Below are 18,016 nucleotides of genomic sequence, written 5' to 3'. Positions count from 1 at the left end.
ATCAAAATTCCTATTACATTAAGTCCTCCTTTCCACAGAATCAGAATTCATATTTATGCCGCAAAAGAAATGCAAAATATCTAACAATTTTAGAGCATATAATTACCAAATAGCTAACACTACCTTTCTGTAACACTTCTATCACTGTAAAAATAGTAGCAACTTAATATAAAAAATACTGTTGAATTAATTTTATCTAATTAGCCCTTTAAATAAAAAAGATTCCTCCCCCGCAGTACATGAGGAATCTTAATAAATGAGATTTAAGATTAATCTGATTTTAGTGTGCTCACCACATCTCAGAGTCCACTACCTTTGTCCCAAAGCCAATATCAGTTCCACTATATGCAAACTGGTGTTCTATTAAAAATGTGCATCTGTTGGCAGTCAGTATCTTCGAGGCATGCAGTTTCAACGCATCATCTCCACAGAGGAGTAAATTCAGTTAAGAAAAAACAAATACAATTCACTTATTAGTGCTTGTTTATTGGAAACACGATAGCGGGTTGTTCCATCCATTAAGGAGACAGCCTTACTGAAAGCTTTCCAAATAAGAGTAAATCTGCTACAATAAGCCACAAAAGTGAAAATCGCATCTCAATCAAAATGAGAAAGGTCCTTTGAAGGGTGTAAAACTGTTCACCTTCAAACAATTCTCCTTGCATTTTAGAAATGTGATTTCATAGTGCACTGAGCTGTGAATACACCACCACCTTGCTAGGCCAATTCTTGGATGGTACCTCCAAAAAACTATATATTAAAAGGCATTTGAGTTAGTTCCAAAGTAAAAACACAAAAAAAGAATGCTACCTACCACAAAACTGAGGGCATTGTAATGCTGTAGGGACCATCCTAATCACCTACACAAACATGCTAACGCACACTACATGAACACTACACTACATTAAAGAGCTTTATGGTATTCATTACAATTCTGAAAACCCTGCAGACAGAGAATCCATCCCAACACTGATGTGAGGAAAGCACTTTGTTAAAGCAGATCACTGACACCTAAGCTGAGAAGATTTTTAGACAGTTTCACCAGAATATGGAGTTTTGCTTTTGCCACAGAGCATTCAAATGGCAGTCATGTCTTAGCTACAATATAATCCTTAGATTTCTGGAACCATTAAAAAAAATAGAAAAGAAAAAAAAAGGGTCCATAGGCTTCTTGTAAACCCTGATGCCCATAAATGCCTACTCTGCCAAATTTATTCTGCCTACTTAAAATTCCCCTACTGGCCCAACTGAGAGGAACTGAACACCATTTCCAAACATTTTGTTGTGCTATTATGGATTGTTATATGCCATGTTTTACACCAGACTGCTGCATTTAATATAAGCTACATACCTTATTTAATAACTGTTAAAGTACTTGGCATCTTTTAGGATGAAGGCCCCTGAGAAAAGCCAGACTTCATTCTGAAATTTACTGTTCCTTAAGGCCTATTACTATCTTTAGAGTAAATAAAAGCTTTTCAAAAAATGTATTTGATAGCAACCAATTACATCTTATGACAAGAGCTAAGATAGACAAGTAACAAATATCAATAGCATACATAAAGGATATTTAGCAGGACATCAATAGCTTTGACCATTCTTTCACATTTCTTCTTCACTAGCATCTCATCCACAACCTGTTCTGGAATCTGAAGATGATCAAGGAGAACAGGCAGCACAAGTTCTAAGAAGGGTTCTGTTGATGTGCTGTTGCCACTATCAATAACATCCTGTAGTAGTATGCACAAATATTCAACATTACAACAAAATTTAGGTCACAGATCAATGTATAACCTATGCTTCCCCATCTCAGTCCTTGTGACATTCATGCAACCCTGATCCAACTGTCTCTGTTCATGCTAAGTTTACTCTTTAACAGCAGCATCAGTTTGGGTAAAAAGGTTGGTGAAGCACTACAAAACCATTAACACTTTTGCAAGTCCTACAGAAGGAACACTTTCTTTCTTGACAGTCCTACATTTTAATTTTTCAGAAGTTACAATACTTTCTACTTAAAATTACAGGTTTAACATAGATTGGTTATAAATGCTAGACTGATACAGATGTTCAAAAAGCCCAAGGCAGAAACAATCCAAGTTTCATATTTTACTCTAAGCACCTCAGGTTAGGTCAAGAGCAAACAGAGGAAATATTCACCCTTTGCCTGGGGAAAGGGGGATGCATGCAAGCTGCCTGCACTGGCTGAGGCTGCAAGTTGGGGGTGCTCCCGCACACCTGACAGAGGGCTCCCTTGGTTGGGCTATCCCCGATTGCCTGCTGGACACGGTCGAGCAACCAGCACCCCTCCTCAACCCCCAATGGCAGCATCAGCCACACGCATGGCAAACTTGCTTGGTCATGCCCGGCTTGTCCTGAGCGAGCTTGCAGACTTCCAGATAGCAGCACTGGAGCTGGGAAGCCCTCCTGCAGCAGCAAGTGCCTGCAACCCTGTGCCACATGGTGGGGAAAGGGTGCTATACAGAAGGTCTACGCCCCATGCTGCTCTGGGGAATGGCAGGTGATGGCGGCAGGTGCCTGGTGCAACTGCAAGAATCATGAGTCCTGCAATCATGCAGGGTACCTGCTGTTCCCCAGAGCTCCGAGGGGCTTGATTCTTCCTTCTGCAGAGCATCCCCACAACTGTGCCTAGGAACATTGTATGAAGATAGAAAAATATTGAGTTACAAGTGCCACAACATGCCTCTGGCTAACAGCGCAAAGCAGCTGAGCACAAGATGAGTTCCAGCGGGCTTGGGGCTTAGGGGCAGCAGGGGCCTGCAAAGCGTCTGGGATGCCAGCAGACTGAGACTTAAATTTGAGTCAGGAAAGGATCTGGTAGAGAAGTTCAATAGATCAGTCTAACTTTAAATCACTTAAGTCTGATACTACATCCATCCAGGTCTACCTTAGACCAGGGTCCGCCATTTTTAAACCAGTCTGTGTGTGCTGAACTTCTGTTTGTTTACAGGTGCAGACCAGTTTCCCCATCACACACCAGTATAAATGTAACCTCTGTACTTAGCCTTAGTCTACAAACAGCTTAGGAGTTACACTTTAGGTTTTATCTACACAGATTGCTTTGAGCAAAATGAGAAAAATAGATACACAACCTAGAATTTGGAAAACCCAGGTGCATTTGTTTGCAAGTTCAATAGCTTAGTAGTAGGATATAAGATGACATCTAGGAAATCATGTAAAGTCTATATGTGGTCTTGATACCTCAAATATCTCCTTGAACAATTCCAAAACTAGAACAGAACAGTTATCAGATGCTTCCAATGGCTGGTTTGACCAGTGCACTAAATCAACAGAAGGCCTGGAAGATTTAGAGCGGGTGGCAAGTTTGGTCCTTCCAGAGACTGGAAAAGCAGCTGACTCCAGTATTGTCAACTGCAGAATATGACGTAGCTCTGTCACAGAACAAAAGGCAAGCAGTAATTCCAAGACCTGTGCCAAATAAATAAGGACAGTTTATTTTATGTAGTCAAATACTTCACGGGAACTGTGCAAAATAACACCTTGAGCCTCAACACTTTTTACTGAAATCTGTTACTATTAACTTTCTCAGTTTTACTGGCCTCAAAGAAATTAAGGTCACCAGGTATTTCTTCTTCTGCAGGTTAACAACAAACTTAATTTGTAGACATTCTTTTTCTCAGGCTGGTGTTGGGGTAAGCAACCTATAGCCCACAGAGCCACTGCATCCTGACACTTATGGTTTAGCTCCACAGGCTTTGGGCTTCACCTGTGTTGCACTGCAGTACACCAGAACTGGGTAATGGGGAGAAGCAGCAGCAGTAGCCAGATCCAAGCACCAGCCCGCCTTCAACCCAAGTGAGTTACTCAGGCCTGCCACCAGAAAATGTTACTCATTGCTAGTCTATTGCAAACCAAGTTAAAAGTTTCAAAGGGTTAAACAACATTTTCTCCATGCACATTGGATGTTACACATTAAGATGACTGCCCAGCAATCTATTGGCATTATAAATGATAATGTATGCAAGTATTGAAATTCTCCAGAACAAACAGTGCTCCAGAATATTCAAAATTGTTCTTTTGCATATCCAGAAGCAAATGATCAATTTCTGGCAAACTCTTACAAAGGATCTCTATCCAGAATATACTAGTGAGCAAGATCTTCAACATATATTAATGTTACCATTTATTACCTACCACATTGATGAATTTAGTCTAGGGTTTAGAGAAAAGCCTGAACACTTAAAAAAAAAATAAGCAAATGTTTGCTATAGACATAATACTCAATCCATAATATTTAGTACAATGCTGATTAAGCCTCTTCACATAAAGGTTATTTCACCTCAAAAATGGCAAAATACCAAAGCAGAGGTGAAAGTACCCCAAGATGGGTTGAGCACCTCTGAACCATGTTGACTGTGATACTGGACACTCAAAAATTAAGTCACCAAACCTAATATTTGCCAAAATCCATAGTCCACATGGAACCAAAAGTAAGGAATTCCTAGCTTTAGAACTATCATTCTACAAAATAAATAGTGACATTTTTCTTGGTATAAAATACCTTACATGCTGAATCAGGATCCCTTCCATGAAGAAGATCTAGTACTTGACTGAGACATGAGGTGAAATGTTCATACCTGTGTCATAAACAAGAATTATTAAATTCAAAATACAGTAAACTCTCTGGTAACCGGCACCTTACAAGCCGGAATGCTCTATTAACCGGCATGCCAGCTTGTAAGAAAAAGTGAAACCGGAAGTGCCCACTTCCTGGCTTGGGGTAAAGCAGCCTGCGTTGCCGAGCCCCCATGGCCCACGGGAGGGGTGGAGGGACACCCCAGACGCGGTGGGAGAAGCGGCTGCTCAATTAACCGGCATATTTTGTTACCCGGCATCCCCCATTCCCAGGGAGAATGAGCTTTTACTGTACATTCAAAGCAAATATTCATAGAAAAAAAAAAAAGTGGATACATCCCATCCCAGATCACTTAAAATACAGGGAAAAAAGAAAAAAAACGACAAGGTTATGGTAATATCAAATTGTTCAGATGTGGACTCTAAGTTTTCAAGGTCTATTTTATGAGAAATAACAAAGTTGATAATTACAGATAAAGAACTTGAAATGCTGTTGCCCTTGGTGGTGGACAGGGCAGAGGGATGGGGCAGGGGAAACTTCACAGGAAATTCAAATAACAAAGGGAAGGATTCAAAGGGTTAAAGCTGCTAAAATACTAAATTAAAAACTGCATAAAAAGCTTTTCATAATTGATATTTTAATCATATGCACAAAAATACTGAAAGTATAAAACTGATGCTTTGTAGAGAGGGCCCAATTACAAATTGCCCTTACATGCAAGTTGAGCGTCACTTATGGTTTGGGGGAGAGGGGCAGGGAGGATAGATGTCATCAGCACAACACAGTAAAATTTGGATAACTAACTTCTAAATGTCATGCTCAGTAATAAAAAAAATTCAGACCAATGCAGTATTACTACACTCAAATAGTTTCATTTTTTTAAAGTTCTGATTATATTTCTACATAAAAAGGATTTTGAGTTAAAACTAGGGCTGTCAAGTGACTAAAAAGTTTTATTGCAGTTATCTGTGATATTAAAAATATTAGTCACAATTAATTGTGATTTTAATTGCAGTTAAAATAAAAAATAGCACGAGAAAAAACTCAATTATGCAGGTAATTTGTATGGTTGGGGGGTTGGTGTGGGGTGTGTGTGTAGGAGGGAGATTCTGTGAAGGTGTGGGGGGCTGTGGGTGTGTGGGTGGGATTTGAAATCCAAGGAGTGGGAGTCCTCACATACCCTGGCAGGATGTGGGGTACTGTGGGTGAGAAGTGAGGGGCAACAGCAGGACTTGGGGAACTGTGGCCTAGGAGTGAGGGGCAGACACAGTGCCCAGAAGGTAAGTCTGTGGAGGAGGAGGGAAGGGGGAGAGGGAAAGGGCATGGGGCAGCACAGATCGAGGCCCCCATGGTGAGGGAGGGAGTGGGGCAGGGCTGGGGAGAATAGGGCCCTGGGGCCAGGGTGGGTTGTGAGAACAAGCCGTGGGAGGCTCATTAAGAGTCATGGCTATCCATTGCTGTGCACACCCCTGGGGAAGGCCTGGGGGGCATGTGCCATCGATTTGTGTGTGAGGCAGAGGAAGGCTGGGACTCTGTGCCCTGCTGCCTTTGTCCCAGGAGCTGCGGTACTCCATGATGTGACTCCAGCAACTGGGCAGGCAGGGGACATGCAGTGTGGCTGGCATATGGCTCCTGGGGCAAAGGGAGCAGGGGGCACAGAGCCTCAGCCTGTAGTGGGCAGCTTGCCTCTGCCCATGCACAAGTTGAGGCACACGTGCCACTCATGCCTCCCCCAGAGGTGCACGCAGCAGCAGGGAGTCGCACCCCCCCCACACCTCTGGATAAGCCTCCTGTGGCTGTCCTATGACCTGTGACCTGCGCCTTGGCCCTGGGGCCCCATTCACCCCAACCCTGCCCCACTTCCTCCCACACTGTGGAGGCCTTTGTCTGAACCCCCCTACACTCCTTCCCTCTTACCTGCCTATGCAGGGGGTCGGACTCAACGATCTATTGAGGTCCCTTCCGACCCTAACAGCTATGAATCTACCCCTCCTCCTCCACAGACTTACCAGCATAGTACTGCTCTACATGCAGGCTGTGGCTGCTTATGTGTGTACGCACGTGCCCCTGCCCTCCTGCTGCAGTCAATCGGAGCCCACACCCGAGCTACCCTGCGGTTGTCTGTGCTAGCTAATGTTGTCAAGCAGCCAAATACTGAACTTCATATCTATAGATATTTCCGGAAGTTACAATACTATATCACTATTTACTTTATAACCTGATCATTGAAGGAAGGACAAAGACAGGATAAAGTGTTCCACTGCAAGTAACAGTGAGAGCTTAAGTGATAGCATGAAAAGGTTGGAAACAATTCAGTCTACTTCTGCGATGGACTGCGTAAAGCACAGAATATACAGCTTACAGTACTAATGCAAACAAGCATTAAAAGGAAAAGTCATGTCTTCTGTTAAATTCACCAATTTTACAAGGTGAAATCATACCTAGTAAGATAATCTGCAATTTTGGGATTTTTCAGGAGATCCACGAGTAGATCAACAGAGTATTTTCTTGTCAGAGTCCCATCCCCATTTACAAGAATGTTGAATATTAACTGAAAAGTCTGATGAATGTTTCGAGCATGAAACAGCTAAAAAAGAAAAACATTTATAGTATAAAACACAATGAAATAAATGATTAGCTACTTATCAAAACAAAAAGCAACTAGATTAACTCAATTGCTGTAATTGTCTCTTGTTCTTAAAATATTATAACAACACCAACATTTAAAAAAATATATATTTACTCACCTTTTCCCCTACTTCTTCATTTAAAGTAAGGCTCGATAAAATCGAAAGTGCAAACACGACCATAGTCAAACTACTATGGGCCAAGAAACTTATCAAGGTACGGTAAAAACCTTTCACATTGTTCTAAAACAAAGGCAAAACAGATTAGCATGGAATAAAAATGCTTAAATTCATCAAATGAGAAATCAGTGTGTTCAGTAACAATAAGCTAAAATATTTATAAGTAAAAATGTAATCAAACCACAAAACTCCAGCCTAAGGGGACCTCATCAATTTATATCTGTGCATGTATTGGGGTGAACAGTAACATCAAGGACAAAGAATTTAACTGAAACTTGACTGGGAAGGAAATCAGCAAAATAATTCAATTCTATCCCCAGTTCCAAGATGAAAGGATTACCATTTTATGAACATAAAATCTTTGTAGATAAAAGGCTGTAGACTACAAATCAGCATCTACTTCCTGTCTACTCAAGTAACATTCTTTTCATAGAGAGAGGAGACTTGCAATGGAAATCTGCTTTCAGCATTTTCTAAGAATTAGCTTTCTACACATCAAAAATAACTAGGCAAATTACTATTTGTATAGCATCAGGGAAATGCCAGAATGCGTGCAGCTACATGTGCCATTAAGGCAACATGATGAACTCCAGTGCAGTTCATACTGGAGTTAGCTGCTTCCAGGCACAGCATTCACATGTGTGCCAGGAACCGCAGCAGACTGAACTGGGGCAAAGCATCCTAACTGGCAGGGGGCTAAGGGTTCAACCCCGAGCTCTGAGCGGTGACATCACACAGCAGAGAGGCTGGCTGGGGCACAAGGGTGCTAAACTGCAGGGCTGGGCAGCAGGCAGCCCCCACACTTCAGCACCCTCATGCCCCAGCCAGCCCGTCACCATCTACACGTGTGTTTCAGCACATGCAATTACTCCGCTGTAGGATAGTACTGTCCCTGATAGTACTATCTTATGGCAGAGTTAGTTAATTTACTGCACGCTAATACCAGTACACTTGTAAAACAATAATGCTTTACTGCGGAGATAATCGGTTAACTTCGCAGTAAAGTGTACATGTGGATGCACCCAGTTTAAAGGATTCAAGGCAAAAGAGATACATTCAGCTACCAGTCCTGTTGCACTGAATTTGAGATATTAGTAGTAAAGCAGTTCACTATTATTAAACAAATTACCATGGTGGTATAATTAAAGAATGTTTTAACAAGACAAGTGATGTCCAAATACAATGTTAAAAATCAGCATTAAGTTTTTGTTGTGAGCTAGGAAAGGCCATACCCTCAAATACACATTTTGTCAAAATCCATCCAAATAATTTTGCCTACATCCAAGTAGAGCAGTGATTGACAACCTTTCCAGGCTGTGGTCCAGAATGACTCAGTTCAGGTCAGAGGCTGGTGAGTGCTAGTATCTGACCCACAACAGAAGGCAAGATGCTTAAGTTAAAACTTTTAAGTCTTCAAATAATCAGTGAATTATATTTCCCCCCCCTCTCCTCTTTCCCCAGAAAAAAATTAGTTGGTAGGCCTTACCGAAGATTTTATATGAGCCTGAATAGATAGGTTGTGTCGACAGAGATTTGCCATGAGTCCTAAACATGGTATTGTTAACCCGTCTTCAGCTGATTGACTGAAAAAATTCCACAAAATGCAAGTATTCAACATTTAGAGCCATTCAACATTGTCCTCTGAGAAACTGTTTTCCATCTAATAACTTTGTACTAATGAGTTCTACAAGCATTCAGATTTGCAACAGCTATTCAGTCAGTCATCTGAAAGCAAAAAGTTATATGGCAGTCCAGCAATACAGAACCTCTAACACATTGAGGGTGCAAGGCCAGAGACATCTACACAAGCACAGGGAACTGCCTGTACAAGTATCTGAAGGATTGATGGCCACTTTTCTAAAGCAAATTCTAATGCCAAGAGGAATAGCAGCACATTGCCATTATATTTTCATTTTTTTTTTTATTCTTTGTTCATTTTTATGGGAAGAAATAGAACGACAAAAAGCTGTTGAAACTGACAAGTAAGCGATCGTTGCCTATTTGTAACATAGTGCTTTGAAAGAGACATCTGGTAACTCAGAAGCATTTACTCCATTATTTTTGATCTATAGCTTCATACTGAAGAAAGTTTAAAAATTATATTCCCTTAAAAATCCTCTGAAGCAAAGAAAATTGAACAAACTCACACATGTTGCAGTAGGAATGAAATTAATTCATCGGTATTAGCACTGGCATGGAACACTCTGACATTATAGGTTAATTTCTGCAGAAGCTGAATACTCTAGGGAAACAAACATAATTGTTATATATATATTTCATTCCCAAAACATCCAACAAAAAAAGCATATGTTAGTATATGGGATAAATCCCTATCCATCAATGAGCAATAAGAACACTTTCGTTTATGATTTACGTTCATATTTTGATTACAAAACTAGTATTATAGAAATAATTTAGCAATAATACTGTATTTACTCAACTACAAGCTGCCCCCCCCCCCAGTGGATTCTCTATATGGAAAATTTATAAATGTTATAATTTTTCAGGTATAGAACCTAATTATTGGAGGTTTGCCCTAAACTTGTACCCCTCCCACTCCTACAGCAAAGGAAATATATCTGGGGGGGAAATCAGGGGAACCCTTATCCTCTGCCCCCCAAATTCTTCCCCCTGCAGACCCTTCCTTAGCTTCCCCTTACTGTCAGACCCTGCTCTCCCTGGGCACATGGACGTGAAGGGCAAATTTGACAATACTGACTTTAAAACAAAGATGCCTCTTACTATAGGTAGCCATAGATATGGTTCATCCAGACACAGATCATACATTTTACCTGTTTTGAAACTGCTGCAAGTTTTAGCACAGGTGCTCCATAAATACACTTTTAAGCAGCATTTTTGTATCTACTTATTTTTAAAACAAACTATGCACTATGTTAGTCCAAAGCTAAAAGGCTCATGATTTGTCATATAGTTCATTGGGCTGGGCCCCAGTAGAATCAGCAGCGTTTCAAGCCATAGCAACCCCACAGCTCTGCATTGCTCAGTATCTGCGTGTACTTCAGATATCTTTCACAGAGGATCCACATACTAATTAGCCCCCACTCATGACTGGAACTGGGTCTTGTCACAAGTCCTGGGATCCTCCAAAACTTCTTATGGAGATGAGGCACAGGGCAACTTGGTTTGGATCCCCCAACTCCAAGGAAGGCATGACCACACTGATCACAGGCAACAGGCTGAGAAAGGGGGTGACAGAGGGATTCTGGGTAAACTATTAGGAGGCCCACTTAGTGATGTTTGGCAAACATTTAAGACTGGTAAAGAAATAGGAATTGTTGGAAATGGGAAAGAAAGGCACAGCTCAGCTGTGGGAATGAAGAGGAAGTCAAAATGTATTTGTTATAGTGGTTCTCCATGACTTGAGAGTCAGCACAACAGGCGCTACTATATATCTGATTCAGATGAGCTACACTAACATATCTTTGTGCTAGGTACATCTGGCTTGGAACACAAAATTTAAAAAAAAAAAAATTGTCCAACATGGCAGGGGAAATACCATGACCACTAAGGCGGTTTTCCTAGTCGCTCCCAGGGATGGCCGCTTTTCTAGCATGGGGTAGTACTTGCAGAGGTAACGTATAGTAAACCTCCCACTTGCTGCTGGAGTGGGAAGATCTTGGCTTTATGCCCACTTTATGGAAATGGGAGACTTTTCCCTAGCTTGTCCCTGGTGCCTTACAGCCAAGGGCAAGCAAAACTCAGGGGCATCTGAACCCCAAGCCTCTGGGCTTGGGACTGCACGTAGGATGACTGTCAAAGGATCTGGAAACATCTGAAGCCCGGGGTGGGGGGGAAGAGGGAGGACGGGGGATGTCTGCTGGTAGTAGGGCCACTTATGGTTTATGAGTAGCTCAGATTTGGATTAGAACATGAAAAATTATCTTAAAAATTATATATACAGTTGTCCAACATGGGCCATGCATTTTATAGTCATACTCAGTGTTTGCTGCATTTAATCAAATTCATAGTTGGTTTCCATTACTGAGTACATGCTGCTTTCGGCAGCAATTTAAAGAAACCATCATTTTGATTTCAAAATTCTTGGGAGACATCCAAATACAACTGTCAACCATACAATTATTTACTTGAAGTTAAATAAGCAAGCGATTTAAAATAGATGCACATTTTTCATTTAACCTATTTTTCAAAAAAGAGATGGTTTTATGGAAATTTACACAAAAATGCTATTTAGAACCAAACTACGTTGGCACAAAGAAGACTATTTTCTAGCTGTGTTTCAAAGGCCTCTCATCCCCAGGCTCTTTATATTCAGCAAAGAGATTTGGGTTATTTTGGAAGGCTTTTAGAGGCAAGGATTTCACCTAGAGTATTGACCATGCTAACTGACATAAGAACTCCTGAGATGAGGCAATGCAAACATTTAGGTTAGCTGCTGCCATCATCCCCTTATGACAGTTGTCTGATAGTTAAATCAAAACACTATTTTTAAAAAAAGTTCACTCCCCAATTCAAGTAGAATACTAATGATTACTTTTCCTACCTGTAATAAAACTGGATTGTTTGGATTGGTAGAGCTTCTATGAACCACTCCTGCCAGTACGCTAGTCAGATTATAAGTATTCTGAAGAGCCTCCTTGGCCTCACTGTCTGAAACTAAAAGGTAAAAGACATTCTGTTAAAGAAATGCTAACTTAATTGAAATTGCACAGGATTAGCTAGTGGTCTGAACACTAAGGCCCCTGGCGGATGTACACCTAAGACGTGACTTAATGTGGTAACTGCACCATAAAGAGTAACCAGATTGCACATTTAGGCAATGAATGACACATCAAAACAGGAAATCAGCTACAAGATTATTCCACAAAATGCATGCAAGATTCTTGTGACCGGTTTTCATTGCACCTTAAATTGAATCTGTAGCAGGGTAGCCCTGATATACAGCCTGATCCCAGCTGTCTGACAGGGTTTCATTGACACCTCCCCCACTGGCAAAAGGCTGACAGCTGCACTCTACCAATTTTCAGATTGCCAAGCTGAGGGGAGCTCATCGGCTGGGCCAGGGTGCGAGTCAGAGGGAGCCGCAAGGGTCACCATGACCTGGCGTGGTGGTTTCCTTGTCCCACGGTTCTGGAGGCAGCAGAGGACCAGTCAAGTCACAGTGAGTCATGGGGCTCCCTGCAACCTGACAGGTTGACTGCCTTGGCCTGCAGCTCCCAAGGAGCTGCAGAGAAAGGTAGGTAACATGCCCTAGCCACAGGAACCTTTAGAAAGGTTGTAGCCTGGTTGCACACAACTTTCTGCCATCCTTGGTGCATAGAGATTGGGGAACGTCCTGGATCCTGGGGTCTACATGCTTGGGCCTTAAAAAACCACGTGCAGATGAGCTGCACACAAGGTTTTCTGACATTCTAGTACGTAAGTCTCAGGGACTGGCCCCAGACACAAGTCAGCTGACTGTGGGTCTCTGGCTCATGACCACACCAGAGTCTCAAGTTAGATTTTGTGCAGTCCTGCAGTTGAGGCTGACAATCAGCTAATAGTTAGTACTGGGCCTGCATAGGTCACATCAAGCTGCAGGCCTTGAACTTCCTGGGCACTCCCTGCACTGGCATGTAGTAATGGAATGATTTGGAATTGATCCCAGATCCTGAAAGTGTGTGTCCTGCTATGTACATGTGGCTTGGCAGGGGGTGCAATTGTTGGGATTGGAGATCAGATCCCAATGCACCATTACATGAAAATGTGCCAGGGGCCTAAGAACCATGATGTCCACATTCCAGCAAAAGTTTTTCAAAACTTCTCTCTATTTCCACATCTTGCGCTCCATTCTTCTATGAAACGGTTAATATTAATCTTGGAATGTTGTGAAATTTAGGAAATCTGTCTCTACACAACTGATAAATTGTGCTCGATTACTTGAATAAATTTAGGATGATCTTTGTTCACCGTTTTCATGATTCACACTCCTTTTTCTAATTTGTGGCTGCAAATCTGCATAGTCAGAGGAAACTGGCAAACTGACATCGGATTAGATCTACCCAAACACTACAACAGATATACTGAAAAATAATATGTTCTGCCCAGATAGAAGTGTGGGCTAGTAACTGACTAACAGATTACCGAGATGGAAGTCAATCACCCGGGGTGACCAATCCAGGGTGTCACTTGACAAAGATGGAGGAAGAAGTTAAGAAAAAAGAAATGAACTTTCATCACCCATTTTAGAAAACAGAAGAGTGGCTCTATAAATTAGAGGAAAAGTCACGAACAGTACAGATATCCTAAACACTAGAGGAACTCTGATAAAGTAGTAAAGAATGCTGAAGTGTGACAAGGCACCCAAGACACGGAATGGCATGTAGGAATTTTACCTAGATCTGTATCTAAACAGTGCATTACATGCTTTATCTACCACTCATCTATGTAGGCATGCACAATAAACCAGAGTGGCCATGTGCTGAAGCTGTGTAAATAGGGGTGCACCAATAAAGATTTTTTTGGCTGATACCGATGGCTGATTATTAAAGTCAGCCATACTGGAGGATACTGATCCGATAACTGATTTGGTTACATGCGACACCAGAGACTGTTTATTTAGGTCAGTACTTTAAAAACGGTAAATTTTTACGAGCACAAAATGGTTTATTTATGTCAGTACTTTAAAGTGTCCTGACATAACTAAACCTTTTTTGGTGCACTCCAGCATCACATGCATCAATGTCCTAGCGCTTAAAAATGGCAGCAGGGGTGCTTAAACTAAAGCTTGCCAAATGAGCTCTAGTTCAAATGCTGCCACAACCATTTTTAAGCACAGGGACGCCTTAAAGCAGGGCAGAGCCAAATGGGACGAGGGTGGATGTGGGCTGCTTACTGTGGGCTCAGGGATCTCTGCCCTACTGTGTTTACCCTGGGAGCCCTGTGTTGGCAACCTGTCGCCTGCCTGCCCAGCAGCAGGAAGCACAACTCGCTGTCCACACTGTCAAGGGAAATGCAGCAGAGTGGAGAGCCCCAAGCCCACAGTGAGCAGCAAGCATTCACCCCGTGCACAAATCACAGCAGGTGTCCAGTGGTGGGGAGCTTCCTGACCCCATCTCCTTGGACAAACCACCTATGGCTCTGACATGCTCCCCACCCTGGGTCGCATGTACTGCCTTGGCTGGGCAGTGCCCCCAGCCCCAGCTTCACTGTGGAGGCCTCAATCTGTTCCATGCCCCTTCCCCTCCATTTTACCTGCAGGGAGCTGCTCTCCACACTGCCTGGCTGTTTTCCTGGCTACATGCATGCGTGTACCCCGTGTCTCACTCCCAGCAGCCCCAAGCAGTACCCCTTGCAGGCTAGAATGCCACTTGCCTGCAAAGGGAAACCCACCATTTCCAGAGGGAACCTGGGCATCCAGGGGGCCTGGCCCAGCAGGGGAGTGGGAACCCAGGCATCTAAGGGCCATGGCCAGAAGGCATAATTAATTATATTTATTGGAGAACACCATCAGCTACAATAGTAAAAAAAAAAATCAAAAAAAAAAAAATCAAAAAAAAAAATCAAGAGTTGATTGTGAACATATCACCCTTTTTGTCTGCCTCCCTGCTCTGAGTCTGCCTAGCCCTCTCTGTTTCAAACTCTGGCTGCTAGATCCACCTGGTCAACCCGGATGACTGGGCTGCGAAAATTTCGTAGGGAGGGGGCAACTCGCTCTTCCTTTGTCCTGTTCTTCCTGCTGAACAACCTCTGTGACCCTGGTCTATCTACCTGAAGATGCTGACAACTTTAAGAAGGACTGATCTGCATCCAGTACTGCTTGTTTCTGGTTGGGACTTAGCGATGAGGTCACAAAAAGCGGTCACTTCATTTTGAAAGGGGAAGTCATCTTTGGGACCCTGAAACTAGCAACAAGCCTCCAGAGCTCCATCGGTTTCTGGATGAACATGCGAGTAACTTCACTTAATCCTAAATTATTGGCTAAATTTCAGGTAACTAAGTGCATGCCCAGAGGGCCAATAAGTCCATTGTTTTGCTCAAGTAAGCTTCCTTTCCATTTTCCATTGTTTTGTATTCCTTCCTCACTCTTTCCCTCTTTGATCAAGGGTGAGACTGGGCTTTAAAGCCCCCCTTCTCTCAGCTGGCTAAGGTGGGCGTGGTTTTTTAGTTTCATCCCGTACAGGGGGCTACTTGTGAATGCTTCCGGCTAAAAGAAGCATCCCAAAATACCAAAGTAGGCTAAGCATCCCCGAAGTCAACAAGGTCCCCTGGGCTGCACAGGGCCCTAACGAAGACCAGGACCCGGGTAGTGGCTTGTGGGTATGCTCCAGGAAGGGGGTTGGCTGGATGTAGGTACCCCAGGGGAGACACTCAAAGCATGGTGCATGAATTCATTTGTGTGCAAACTGTCACCAACTGCAGCAGTATCACAAGCATTTAAAAAATGCATTTGTTTCTCTTAAACAGGTAAATAAGTTACCTAATTGTGAAAGCAAAGTAACCACAGAAAGGGTTAGAGAAGAGCTTATATTTGGGTCTTCAATAAGCTCTACTAGACAGGACAGACATTCACTTGGCAGTATCTGGTTTGATACAAACAAGTGGGTCAGCTTCAGTCCAAAGATAACCTGAAAAGACAAATTTCAAGAGTAGGTTATTATTCATCTGCAATAGAGTCTGTCTTCTTTAAATGCTAGGTTCAAATTGGGGAACTGTACTGGAACTGAAAAATGCAGTATACTGCCAGCACACATGGCATCATTAAGTAGAAGAATGAATATCTTGTTATCTCTTCCATCTATTTCACATTTGTTTATTATTTGTATAACTCTCAAAGCATGGAAACAGCTTCTGCAGCTTTTCAAAATAAACAAACAAAATGTGAGTTAAAAGTTATTTAGATGATGTAGCACCTACTCCAAAAGTTTATTTTAACAACTCTTAAGGGACACAAAACACTAGCAGCATATAGCTATAGACTGGTAGTCAATGCATTTATTTCTATATACAGAAACTGGTAGGATCCACATTTACTTCTCCATTAAATAAATGAAGTACCAGAGAAATTAACTATTGGGTATAGACAGGCTGAAAGCATGTTTAAAAAACTGTTTACCAAGGCGGTTTAAAAGGGAGCCCACCATGAACTCTGACAGTCATTTACACTAAGAGACAGCAACAAAAAAGAGTGATGCTACACAGGGACATAAAAGACATCCCACATGACGGTATCAGTCAGCCAGCATCAAGAAGCAAAGTCCAGTTATGGATCCAAAACCAACTCTGTTCTTTAAAAAAACGGAAAGAAAAAAAAAACCCCTAAGTGAGAAGTTTGAAACAGCTGGGGACAGGACACCAGCATGGCATCTGTGTATGTTAGGTCATCCAGCTTCTCATTTGTGCTGCCTAAAGAACATTAAAAAAATTTTAAGGTGGCACAAATGCAGAGCAAATAGATGTCCTTACCATTTTTTAGGCACATGACAGGAAAATCAGTGGTGCAACAAAAGGTAGAAAGAGACTCTGCTGCTTTACTGCAGTGGACACCTAGTACCTTGGGGCACTTCCCCCACTCAATTATCAGCAGGGACCAGCAGGGAAAAAACAGTTTTAAGTCAGCTGCCCTTGATCCATGCCATGGCTCTGGAGCAGGGAGAAAAAAAAAAAAAAAAAATGTTCCTCTTTTCAATCAGACCCCCGGGTAGGAGAAAACTCCTGCTCTCCCCACTGCCCTAAACCCAAGCCATGGATCTGGGGCAGCAGGGAAAAGCGCTTTCCTGACTAGCCAGCCTGGCTCAGCAGGGGGGAAATCCTGGCTATTCCCCTGCTCCAGATCCATTCCATAGGGACCGTAGGGGAAGCGCTTGTGGGGCTGGTGGGGGTGGGAAACACTAGCACTCCTGCTGCCCCAAACTCATGGGTCTGGGGCATGCTTCCCTGCTACCTCAGCCCCACAGGGGAGTCTGGGGAGCAGGGAAACCACCACTACCTGGGGTACAAAGGGTGAAGCAAATCAAGTGACTGCTCCCCCGCAGACATCCATTTCTAGCCCCACGAGGTGGACAGCAGGTAGCCCCTGACTCTGCCACTTTATTTCATGGCACTTCCCTGACTGCTGCCCAGTGCTCCAGGTCCCCCTGGGCCTGGGCAGCAGGGAAAGGGCTTCCTCCTTCAGCTGGGCCAACGGGGGGGGGGGGGGGGAGCTCTTCCCCACTGCCTAGCCCCACAGCACGGAGGGGGGGAAGGGCCGGGGGGCTCCACTGTGATGTCACTGCCTACCCTAACGGCCCAAAGTGGGGACGGGTGGGGGCCGCCGCGAGGCCAGGCAGTGACGTCACGGGGGCCGGCGGGGGAGGGGCGCGCTCACCTCGAGGCTGCGTTGCAGCTGCGCTGCGTGCGGGCCGGTCCTGGCGGCGCGGTACTGGGCGGCGGCCAGCAGCAGCGACTTCATGCAGGCCGCCGCGTCCGCCGCCATCGCGCCGCTGGGCTTACGGCCGTGCCCCTCCGCCCGCACTTGTATTCGGCGCCGGTACCGCCATTGGGCACCCGCGGTCCAGTCAGGGGAGAGCGCGGGAGCCCCGCCCTGCTGCGCGGGGCATGCTGGGAGCAGCGGGCCTAATCCTCCCCCATTTCCTCA

The 18,016-nt window shown here is 43.5% G+C and overlaps 1 protein-coding gene across 3 annotated transcripts in view; it reads right to left on the bottom strand.

Moving 5' to 3' along the window:
- The window catches only part of CIP2A (cellular inhibitor of PP2A), a 30,768-nt gene extending 12,752 nt beyond the window's left edge, over positions 1–18,016 (bottom strand). The window contains exons 1-12 of one of the 3 annotated variants that reach the window (XM_014598993.3): positions 17,747–17,835; positions 16,846–17,022; positions 15,860–16,007; positions 11,945–12,057; positions 9,570–9,664; positions 8,909–9,005; positions 7,363–7,485; positions 7,057–7,202; positions 4,541–4,616; positions 3,220–3,447; positions 1,571–1,730; positions 294–435 (exon numbers count right to left, since the gene is read on the bottom strand). In XM_014598993.3, the coding sequence (XP_014454479.1) occupies positions 294–435; positions 1,571–1,730; positions 3,220–3,447; positions 4,541–4,616; positions 7,057–7,202; positions 7,363–7,485; positions 8,909–9,005; positions 9,570–9,664; positions 11,945–12,057; positions 15,860–16,007; positions 16,846–16,848 (1,331 nt within the window). In that variant the 5' untranslated portion in view covers positions 16,849–17,022; positions 17,747–17,835. Of the gene's footprint in view, positions 1–293; positions 436–1,570; positions 1,731–3,219; positions 3,448–4,540; positions 4,617–7,056; positions 7,203–7,362; positions 7,486–8,908; positions 9,006–9,569; positions 9,665–11,944; positions 12,058–15,859; positions 16,008–16,845; positions 17,023–17,746 lie in introns of those variants that run through there. The other 2 variants (XM_019476444.2, XM_019476446.2) reach the window with 2 other exon arrangements.

The sequence above is a fragment of the Alligator mississippiensis genome, chromosome 1 (assembly GCF_030867095.1).
Source record: "Alligator mississippiensis isolate rAllMis1 chromosome 1, rAllMis1, whole genome shotgun sequence".
NCBI lineage: Eukaryota > Metazoa > Chordata > Crocodylia > Alligatoridae > Alligator > Alligator mississippiensis.
This window is presented reverse-complemented; position numbering and strand designations above follow the sequence as displayed.